At 42.7% G+C, this 11,139-nt stretch overlaps 2 protein-coding genes across 3 annotated transcripts; both read right to left on the reverse strand.

Moving 5' to 3' along the window:
* Positions 1-283: 283 nt before the first annotated feature.
* rmp64 (ribonuclease MRP subunit p64) lies at positions 284-7,065 on the reverse strand. Of its 2 annotated transcripts, none has more exons than XM_021578999.3 (9): positions 6,784-7,065; positions 6,357-6,511; positions 3,113-3,201; positions 2,775-2,903; positions 2,205-2,282; positions 1,660-2,012; positions 1,375-1,436; positions 1,046-1,275; positions 284-887 (listed from the first exon to the last, which is right to left on the reverse strand). In XM_021578999.3, the coding sequence occupies exons 1-9, from the start codon at positions 6,878-6,880 to the stop codon at positions 518-520; spliced, it is 1,563 nt and encodes a 520-aa protein (XP_021434674.3). In that variant the 5' UTR covers positions 6,881-7,065; the 3' UTR covers positions 284-517. The 2 variants fall into 2 exon arrangements, with proteins under 2 accessions (XP_021434674.3, XP_090071720.1); XM_090215594.1 differs by having other exon boundaries at positions 2,424-2,903; positions 6,784-6,914.
* tex30 (testis expressed 30) lies at positions 7,059-11,046 on the reverse strand. Its single transcript, XM_021579000.3, has 5 exons — positions 10,946-11,046; positions 10,622-10,858; positions 10,398-10,449; positions 7,652-7,866; positions 7,059-7,359 (listed from the first exon to the last, which is right to left on the reverse strand). Exons 1-5 carry the CDS (start codon positions 10,961-10,963, stop codon positions 7,201-7,203), a joined length of 681 nt encoding a protein of 226 aa, XP_021434675.2. The 5' UTR covers positions 10,964-11,046; the 3' UTR covers positions 7,059-7,200.
* Positions 11,047-11,139: the final 93 nt, after the last annotated feature.

Below are 11,139 nucleotides of genomic sequence, written 5' to 3' on the forward strand. Positions count from 1 at the left end.
TAACCTTGAATTTTGGCCTTTACAGTATATGGTTTATCACACCCCCTTTCCATCCAATCAGGTGAATTCTTGGCAATATTTGTGAATTGGAAGGAACCCAGTTTAAATGTATTATTATTTATGCCCTTGAAAAAAAGGAATCTAGCTGAAATGTTGGAAACATGCCATGTTCTGTTTATGATTTGTCTTAAAAGAAAAGTTTACATTTATTTGTTAGCAATGTATTAGCAGATTTCCTGTAAATGCCAAATATAATTAGATAAAGTGAATACCGCACACAGACTGTAAGGGTTTGCATAGGTTTAATACCACGTTTCTAAAACATTTTATTAATAGGCTACTTTAAGAAAAACTTAAGGCAAGCGACTGATGTAGGTCTAGAAACATCAGTGAAAAAAATTGTAACTTGATGTCAGAGATGAAACACATGCAACCAAGAAAACCTTGTGTGGATTTCTTTGTTTAAATCATGAAAGCTGAGAACCCCTTTTATCCCATAGGCCAGGGTTTTGGAGTCTTAGAAACCTATGAAGGCAAAAATGTCATCAATGTTAGTCTCGTTCAGATCCAGGGGTTTCTGAGCTGGAGTGTCTCTACTTTGGTTGCTAAGCTTATTGCTAAGGGACTGGTCAGCAGTCACCGTGGCCACATCCCCCAGTGTGCCAGGTAAAATACTCCTGTTTCTCTTGTGTCTTAGTGACCGTTTTCTGTTGACACAGAATGCACTTGTGATTGGTTCAAATGCAGTCCTGAATGGCTGAAAGCAAATTCTAGGGTGAGCCCTCCTCCACAGTGTCTTCAGCGACTGACAGGTCCTGGGTACCGCCCCTCTGAGTGACAGGGCCCAGCAAACCTCTCGTTTGTAGCGCGTTAGTTTCCCTTGTACACTGGGGAGACCAAGAACAAACAACACATAGGTTCCCCATCGTTAATGTGACTGGAAGTTTTAGTTTGGACAAGGTGTGCAAAGATGTCCCATTGTGATAGTCTGAAAGATGCAATAGACAATATTATTAAAAGCCCAGTTAAAATAGTGCCCCTGTACCTGCAGCCCTCTGATTCCAGGCGTTTCATCCTCTGGCACTTCAGGTTCAGGAACGTCAGACGCCCCTTCTCCTGACGCAGCTTCCTGCATTCACACCATCGCATCACTTCCTCCAGGTGGGCGGCCATGTTGCTGAAAGTGGTGGCTGTTTTCAGTTGCTTCAGAAACTTCCTCTTCTGACCAATCACAGCAGCATCCAGTAATGAAGGCTGCTCTTGTTCTGTTGACACCTGCAGAGTTCAAATGACAATCTGGTATAAGTAACAACACTCATCATCAAATAACTAACTCAAATGAAAAGTAGTGGACTTAAAAACAACCACACATACCTCTGTGATACCGCCATGGGTTCGTTTCAGCAACTGCTTCATATCAAATCCAGAGACGGCACCTGTTATAAGGAAATTATATGACTGTTATATATTATATGTTCAAATGTAAACAACAGAACATAGGCTATGCCAGGAGAGCTACAAAAAAAATAGATCAATCTATCAAATGTATTTTATAAAGTCCTTTTTACATCAGCAGCTTGACACCAATCACAAAGTGCTTTATAAATACCCAGCCTGAAACGGCAAAAAGCAAGGAATACAGAGTCCGGGGACACTAACCTGTATCACCAGTTCTCCGGAGTAAAACTGCAGTTCCCAGATCCACTTTGCTGCTATTCCTATTGGAGGGACCACCCAGAGCCTGCTTCCTACTCTCCTCTCCCTCCTCTCTGAACAGTCTGTTGAGCACAGAGGACCTGGAGGCTCCTATCTCTCCAAGGCCCTTAGGAGCCCGGGAATGCTCCATCTTCAACAAGGAAGAGTCAGAGGGCCCGAGAAACTCTGCCATCCCTGCAGGCAGGGTGAAGTCTATGAGGAAGGCCATAGCCTGAGCCTGGGACACCTCCTTCAGGAGCTCCAGGATGGCCTGGTAGAGAGGGGCCAGCCTACCCAGGATGCCCCGGAAAAACACCCTAAGGAGCAGGAAGATACATCACTCCTATCCAGAGTCACTTCCACTTACAGAGTCACTTACATTCGTCTTAAGATTGATATGTGGTTGTCTCATCTAGCTAAGTCATAGTAAGTCAGCGCTAGTAAGAAGGGACAGGTTTGAGTGAAAAGCAGTACATCAGACATGACCCTGAAAGAGCCACAGGACTCACCATAGTCGACTAAGCATGCTGGTGAGCACCACGTTCAACGTAATGAATTGCTTTGATTGGAGGTCCTGCCTTGCTAGTCTGGAGAGGAGATTTGGTCAAGGCAATCATACACACCATGCTCATGTATACATGTCTACACATTGTTGCGTTCCAGGTGGTCTTTTTTATTTTTTTGCAGTCATGCTGCACATTACAGAAGACTGTCGTGTTGTTACATACCCCGTCATCACTTTTGTCTCGAGACGTCTTCATTTATATTGATCTTAAGTCATCTCTGGATATGTCTCAAGATGCCTTAAGACATGTTGATGGCTGAGTAGGTATTACTGTGGTTCCTGACAAGTTAAACACTTCTCCAGGCGTTGAGAGACCTAACAATATGCAACTGCAAAAAAAGATGACCTGGAACGCCAGCAACAGTCATTTATATAGTAGTAATCATACATTGGATTTAGAGCACCTTTCAAAAAACCAAAAGGACACTTAGGCAACAAAAAAAGAGGTTTAAAAAAAAGCAAGGAGAAAGAGATAGCAGCTGACGTCTCCCAGATGAGAGAAAGAGAAGGATACATGAAGGCTCTGGTGCAGTGATTGAGCAGACATGTCATCAGTCTGGCAGCTCCCAACACCTTGAGACAAAGCCATTCCAGTATGGGCTGACTGGGGACATCACACTGACCCGTCTCCATAGCTAACTTGCTGCAAACACAAGCATACACACATCAAGATGACAGTTAGTCTACGGTGTATTGGCTATCAAATAAACATCGACCCCAAAACAAGTTATATGGATCTTGATGCTCGATCGTGTCTGCGTGATTAGATGCAGCTAAGTAGTCCAACAAGGGCATGTACATTCCCTGGCACAGGGAATAGCTAAATGCAGAGTAATTCTAGCAAGTTAGTACCTTTGCACTTTCTTTGGACATAGCTCCTTCAGGTCCAGAAGAGCAGCATCCAGCTTCATTTCCTTCAACCGGTTTATGCATTGCTCAACCTGCAGGGGTTTTCAAAACTCAGTCAATAACATCCCTACATCAGGGGTGTCACACTCATTTTGCCCTGGGGGTAGGGCTGCCATGCCCATGGTTTTTCCGCAGTTGGGCTATTTTGAAAAAAGGATGTCACGGGTGAAAATGTATTGGTCGCTGGTTTTCGGCATACCTCTATATCGCACTGCGGCCACCATGACTCATTCAAGGGTTTCTTTATTTTTATTATTTTCTACATTGTAGAATAATACTGAAGACATCAAAACTATGAAATAACACATATGGAATCATGTAGTAACCCAAAAAGTGTAAACAAATCAAAATATATTTTACATTTGAGATTCTTCAAAGTAGCCACCCTTTGCCTTGACAGCTTTGCACACTTGGCATTCTCTCAACCAGCTTCACCTGGAATGCTTTTCCAACAGTCTTGAAGGAGTTCCCACATATGCTGAGCACTTGTTAGCTGCTTTTCCTTCACTCTGCGGTCCAACACATCCCAAACCATCTCAATTGGTTTGAGGTCAGGTGATTGTGGAGGCCAGGTTATCTGAAGCAGCACTCCATCACTCTCTTTCTTGGTCAAATATCCCTTACACAGCATGGAGGTGTTTAATAAACATTGTGTCTTATACATTACATAGTGCACCGCATATTACGCATGGCAGAAAAATATCAAACAAAACTGATTAAAGATGTCTTTAGTACTCGTGATACAAGTCAGTATTCAAAGTCCATCCATGTCTGAGGACATCGGGAGATGAAGTGGAAACCAGCCACTAGGGGCAACAGTGAGGTTTCAGTTTTGCTAGGGCGTTGTGTACGGGGATGGTGGATGGGTGTAAGCATCTGCCACCGATTCCAAAGGTTGCAAGTTCAAATCCAGCGACATAAGGTTGATTTTGATATTCTTGTTTTAAGCCTATCCCAAACCTTAACCCTCACCTTAATGCCTAAGCTTGAGAATTTGGAGTTAATGCCTAAATTTAACCTTAAAAAGACTTTGAAATTTGACGTTTGAAAACATGGATGTTTAATTCTGACCTGAGACTGAGCGCTGGTAGCAACTACTACCAGAGCGAAGACCTATGCTTTCACCTTCCAGAATTAGAAGTGTGTGGGCAACGGTATGAATATTGTAAATAAAGGATGTATATGCCCCATGTGGGATTAGAACTTACAACCATTGAACTAGGAGCCAACTGTTTTAGCAGACCGCGCCACCAATCAGTCATAACGGTTGAGGAAAAAAACACAACAAGTTGACATATACAGTGGATATAGCTACAGATAAAGGTATAATCCACAGTCTAGATGTGTATGAAATGGTAAGCAAAAAACTTTGGTCAGATGCGGAAGCTAAATGCATGCTATTCAATCGATCACTGCCCGCACCTGCTCGCCCATCCAGCATCACTACTCTGGACGTTTCTGACTTAGAATACGTGGACAACTACAAATACCTGGGTGTCTGGTTAGACTGTAAACTCTCCTTCCAGACTCACATTAAGCATCTCCAATCCAAAATTAAATCGCAATAAAGCCTCCTTCACTCATGCTGCCAAACATACCCTCGTAAAACTGACCATTCTACCGATCCTCGACTTCGGTGATGTCATCTATAAAATAGCCTCCAACACTCTACTCAACAAACTGGATGCAGTCTATCACAGTGCCACCCGTTTTGTCACCAAAGCCCCATACACTACCCACCATTGCGACCTGTAATCTCTCGTTGGCTGGCCCTCGCTTCATACTTGTCGCCAAACCCACTGGCTACAGGTTATCTACAAGTCTCTGCTAGGTAAAGCCCCGCCTTAGCTCACTGGTCACCATAGCAGCACCCACTCGTAGCACACGCTCCAGCAGGTATATCTCACTGGTCACCCCCAAAGTCAATTCCTCCTTTGGTCGTCTTTCCTTCCAGTTCTCTGCTGCCCATGACTGGAACGAATTGCAAAAGTCTCTGAAGCTGGAGACTCACATCTCCCTCACTAGCTTTAAGCACCAGCTGTCAGAGCAGCTTACAGATCACTGCACCAGTACATAGCCCATCTGTAAACAGCCCATCTATCTACCTACCTCATCCCCATACTGGTATTTATTTATTTTGCTCCTTTGCACCCCAGTATCTCTACCTGCACATTCATCTTCTGCCGATCTACCATTCTAGTGTTTAATTGCTTTATTGTAATTACTTCGCCACCATGGCCTATTTATTTCCTTAACTTACCTCATTTGCACCCACTGTATATACTTTTAATGTTTTGTTCTACTGTATGTTTTGTTTATTCCATGTGTATCTCTGTGTTGTTGTATGTGTCGAATTGCTACGCTTTATCTTGGCCAGGTCGCAGTTGTAAATGAGAACTTGTTCTCAACTAGCCTATCTGGTTAAATAAAGGTGAAATAAAAAAATACATTTTTTTAAAGTGCTTTACTGTCTTTTGAATTCCGTGTAATGTCAGTAGTCTAGTCAAGACCACTGTCAAATAAGGCGTGCTGTCACCAGCTTTTATTGTTAGCCTTGAGGTGGTACCGCTCAGCACATCTAGAAAAGAGTGTATTTCATACCGACCCCCTCGCTCGAGATGACATCGAGGCCAATACATCACTATTTCAATGTAGAGTTGAACCGCTAGGTTAAAAGGGGGATAGATTTTACTACTAAAAGACCAAAATATATCACTTCTGCAACAAACTGTTATAAAACCAGAATTGACTTGTTTCACTATAACTCAAATCTAAAACTCAAATATGGTTTTCAATGAAAGTTACTCTTCAATTGGTTACTCAATTCCCAACTTGGAAGTCAACACAAGTCTGAACGTCCACGTTTAGTTGCAGGGGGTTTGATTGAATTTAGAAAATGCTCCATTACTAAATGACATTTTTTTTTCACCCTGAAGTAACCCAAAAATGTGCACACCGCAATCTCGTCTATTTCAAATCTGATCTCATTGAAAATTATCTGTGCTATGCTTAACATTACATAATGTTACCTAATAAAGCCTATCAGCTGGGAACAGTAGCCTAGTCAATGGTCTGAATATATATTGTTAATAACTATAATCATAATAGGCTACGACTTAAGTTACTTAGTTGGTAATTTTTTTTTTTTTAAAGATCATGTAATGCAGGCCTTTTTCTTGATCCTTACCTGTTTGAGAACCCTGAAAGTCTTGTTTTGCCTGAGGCTGTTATGGAGAACGTAGAGAAGCTCGTACAGGACAAGAATCTCAGTCTGCAGGACTCCACTGCCAAGCAACTTGAGCACTTTGTTATTTTCCTCCAGGACACGTTTTACGTATGTACCTAGATACAATGAACAGCGCACACACACACACGAAAAAAGCAGTACAAAAAAAAACACCACACAATTGTGATGTAAATAACGTTAATCTAGTTAGCTTAACTATTACAGAGCAAGAGATTGCTCTATGGCATCAGTCAGAACACTCCCCACGTGTGTCCCGTAGCTTGCTGTAGTCTGCAGCGGGGCTAGTTTCCGTGAGCTAATGTGGCTATTATTACACAGCGAAAGGACGCTCCAACAAGTTTATGCATAAATGTGATAAACTACATACCTGTTGAGAGACCGAATGGTATATGGACAGTTGAAACCGCACTTGGAAAGGGAATGTTTACTTTATTCCACGGTTCTTCAGCCATGCTCACGTCCATTTCCTCGCAAACACAGGAAGTGAAAGCTACCCAATTAGAATCAAGGAAATATTAACGTCATCGCCAGGCTTTAAAGGTACACTTGCACCTCCGCACACTGCTGTTTCAGAGAAGCAACCAGCAGGCTATTATTTATTGTCAATCTGTGTAAATACCTTAACCAAAATAAACGAAATACTATCGCTGGTATTATAAAAGTATAGATTTAATCCACATCATAAATACACCAACATAAACACATGAATTCATTAAACCAAATGACAAAATTATACAGAATGTGTGGAGCAAATTTGTTTTAAACTTGAGCATTGAAAGAAGGTTCAAGTATGTTCCAAAATCCACGATACGACATGTGAGTTGACTTCATCCAGCACAGACTCCTCAGCCCTTCCCTTCACTATAAGCCCATGGCTACCTCCTTCAATCCAGTGAACAGCCGCTGGAGACTTCATCTCCTTTAACACGTCATCTAGAAGGATCTGGACAAAGGAAAAATCATCAGCGCAAAACAAAATTGGGACCGGAAAAGAATGTTTCTTCCAGCCCATCAGTTTGAAATAATAAAATAACATACACAATCAAGAGATGCATGTGCAAAAGTGAACCGTTTCATTACAAGGGAGACGTGTGATCAGTTTGAAGTGAAACACATGAATCATCAAAAAATAGGGATGTGCACGTGCAAACTTCAACGGTTTCTGTGAATGCTCACATTCCTCCGATCTGCTGATGTTTATGCATTGACCAAAAGACACCCATCACCATTCTCACCTTCTCACACATGTTGTCTGCAGTACCAGACAGAAACAGTACAGGCACCTCCTTGGGCAGCGCCCTGAGGTCCTCACTCCGCTGTTGATGGGTGTGTGTCAGTCCTGGAGGGTGTAGGGGAAAGGACAGACAGACCAGTCCCTGCAATGCATCCTCTGACCCACCACTGAGCTGCCTGGCCAGGGCAGAGGCAGCGCGAGACCCCATAGAACGGCCTGAAGTGGAAGGTACACAGTGAGTAAGTAAACAGTGAGTATTATATCTGTCTTGGAAGTGATTGCTTAAGAATAACTAGTTTATGGATCAATTAACAATGCTCAATTACTAATGCCCCCAGTAACCACCAATACTCAGAATATGTCCCTGGTGAGGGGTTTTCAGTAGCTTCCACAGTCACAAAGTCAAAATTGGCTACAAAAAAAAGGGCTTTTTGGAAAGTAAATATACGGTTAGGCATAAGGTTAGCAGTGTGGTTAAGGTTAGGTTTAAAATACAATTTTAGTAAGATACATTTTAGAAATGGGCGTGATTTATGACTGCGGGTATAGAACAATTACGTAATAAGGCCTGAGGAGGTGTGGAATATGGCCAATATACCACGGCTAAGGGCTGTTCTTAAGCGCAACGCAGTGCCTGGACACAAACCTTAGCCGTGGTATATTGGTAATTTATTAAAAAGCCCTGAGGAAACGTATTGCTATTATAAACTGGTTACCAATGTAATTAGCAGTAAAACTAAATGTTTTGTCATACCCGTGGTATACGGTCTTATAAACTGGGTGGTTCGAGCCCTGAATGCTGATTGGCTGACAGCCATGGCGTATCAGACCGTATACCTCGGGTATGACAAAACATTTATTTTTACAGGTTTAAGGCACTCTGCGATGCATCGTCCCTAAACACAGCCTTCAGCTGTGGTAAATTGGCCATATACCACACCTCCTCGGACATTATTGCTTAAATATACCATGGCCTTCAGCTAAACAGAATTCAGTTCTCAAACCACCCAGTTTATAATAATGAATATATACCTGGATTGCAGATGCAATGTATTGGCCATTGAGTCACCTAGTGTATATAAACTCAGCAAAAAAAGAAATGTCCCTTTTTCAGAACCCTGTCTTTCAAAGATAATTCGTAAAAATCAAAATAACTTCACAGATCTTCATTGTAAAGGGTTTAAACACTGTTTCCCATGCTTGTTCAATGAACCATACACAATTATTGAACATGCACCTGTGGAACGGTCGTTAAGACACTAACAGTTATGAAAACTTAGGACACTAAAGAGGCCTTTCTACTGACTCTGAAAAACACCAAAAGAAAGATGCCCAGGGTCCCGGCTCATCTGCGTGAACGTGCCTTAGGCATGCTGCAAGGAGGCACGAGGACTGCAGATGTGGCCAGGGCAATAAATTGCAATGTCCGTACTGTGAGACGCCTACGACAGCGCTACAGGGAGACAGGATAGACAGCTGATCGTCCTCGCAGTGGCAGACCACGTGTAACACCTGCACAGGATCGGTACAGACGAACATCACACCTGCGGGATAGGTACAGGATGGCAACAACAACTGCCCGAGTTACACCAGGAACACACAATCCCTCCATCAGTGCTCAGACTGTCCGCAATAGGCTGAGAGAGGCTGGACTAAGGGCTTGTAGGCCTGTTGTAAGGCAGGTCCTCACCAGACATCAGGGGCAACAATGTCACCTATGGGCACAAACCCACCGTCGCTGGACCAGACAGGACTGGCAAAAAGTGCATTTTTGTCTTATATGGGGTAATGGTCGGATTCGTGTTTATCGTCAAAGGAATGAGCGTTACACCGAGGCCTGTACTCTGGAGCGGGATCGATTTGGAGGTGGAGGGTCCGTCATGACCTGTGTCACAGCATCATCAGACTGCCTGCAATGACAACAAGCTCAATCTCAACGCTGTGTGTTACAGGGAAGACATCCTCCTCCCTCATGTGGTACGCTTCCTGACATGACCCTCCAGCATGACAATGCCAACAGCCATACTGGTCGTTCTGTGTGTGATTTCCTGCAAGACAACAATGTCAGTGTTCTGCCATGGCAGCAAAGAGCCCGGATCTCAATCCCGTCAAGCACGCCTGGGACCGGTTGGATCGGAGGGTGAGGGCTAGGGCCATTTCCCCCAGAAATGTCCGGTAACTTGCAGGTGCCTTGGTGAAAAAGTGGGGTAACATCTCATAATAAAGAAGTGGCAAATCTGGTGCAGTCCATGAGGAGGAGATGCACTGCAGTACTTAATGCAGCTGGTGGCCACACCAGATACTGACTGTTACTTTTGATTTTTTAATGTGTCCCCTTTGTTCAGGGACACATTATTCAATTTCTGATAGTCACATGTCTGTGGAACTTGTTCAGTTTATGTATCAGTTGTTGAATCTTATGTTCCTACAAATATTTACGCATGTTAAGTTTGCTGAAAATAAACACAGTTGACAGTGAGAGGACGTTTCTTGTTTTGCTGAGTTTGTAAATCATTGGTATAGAAGCTAATAAGGACCCCGGAGAGGGGGGCCACTCTCTGGACAAGGGGTTGGAGATACAGTAGAGAGCTATGTGCAGATAAACATTGAGCAAGGATCTTTCAGAATGATGCAATTGCATTGGTTTGTTATGGAAGCATAAACCCCAAGCATGGCTCATCATCACTGGGAAATACATAAGGCCAGTTAGATTTAATTGAGGTTATAAAATAGTTTTGATTGCTTACCACCAAGAAATATGTTTCTTATTGTGAATTTCTCAAGATTTTTCAAGTATTCCTGCAAAATCAAATAGAATATTTATATTAATGGCACACTTGTATTCAGTGAATTAACTAGTAGATCTTCATGGCCAACTAAAGACGAGGCTTTTAATGCCTTGGTATTCTTTTTTCGCGTCGTTTTATGGAACGAAACATGCACAAATCTGTATTTCGAAAATAATTCTTACCCAAACGGCATGGTAAGCCTTCACTCTGTAAACCAGGTTTAAACATTTACACGTGAAGCGAAGACATAGCAGGCCATTCGATGACAGTGCATGAGCAAGAGACACCAAATGCTTGAAGTTCATGTCCCCACCAGCCCCGTGCGTCAGAATAACAGCGGTCTGCACATCACTGGCATTGGCTGGGATACTCAACACAGCAACTAGATGTTTTTCCCCAAAAGGTATTGTCATGCTGTCCTGCAAAGTAATTCGAGTTAGTGAGTCATTTAAACATGACCAGGTAACCTATCCGATCCTTGTATCAATAGTGATCAAACATTTTACCTCTAGAATCGTTTCCATGCTTCCATTTGTTTATCCCGCACAGCTTCTTCTAATCACATGACTTATCAACTTCACTGTAAACTATTCATAAGACGCCATCTAGTGTACTGGAGTCGATGGTACCACACAATTACAATTGAGGATTTGGGAGAATCTATTTGACTATAATAAATGGTTGGAAACTCAGTCTAATG

The sequence above is a fragment of the Oncorhynchus mykiss genome, chromosome 22, assembly GCF_057628025.1.
Source record: "Oncorhynchus mykiss isolate SJ-2025 chromosome 22, ASM5762802v1, whole genome shotgun sequence".
Lineage (NCBI taxonomy): Eukaryota > Metazoa > Chordata > Actinopteri > Salmoniformes > Salmonidae > Oncorhynchus > Oncorhynchus mykiss.

Bases quoted from the DNA above. Each gene is read 5' to 3' on its own strand.
- tex30 (XM_021579000.3), bottom strand. The intron at 10,450-10,621 runs GTAAGAATTATT...TTGATTTTGCAG, and splicing joins AGGCTTACCATGCCGTTTGG to GAATACTTGAAAAATCTTGA. The intron at 7,867-10,397 runs GTAAGCAATCAA...CTTCCACTTCAG, and splicing joins AAGAAACATATTTCTTGGTG to GCCGTTCTATGGGGTCTCGC.
- rmp64 (XM_021578999.3), bottom strand. From the start codon at position 6,880: ATGGACGTGAGCATGGCTGAAGAACCGTGGAATAAAGTAAACATTCCC. The intron at 3,202-6,356 runs GTAAGGATCAAG...AAACCCCTGCAG, and splicing joins CTTTCAGGGTTCTCAAACAG to GTTGAGCAATGCATAAACCG. The intron at 1,437-1,659 runs GTTAGTGTCCCC...TCCTTATAACAG, and splicing joins CCGGAGAACTGGTGATACAG to GTGCCGTCTCTGGATTTGAT.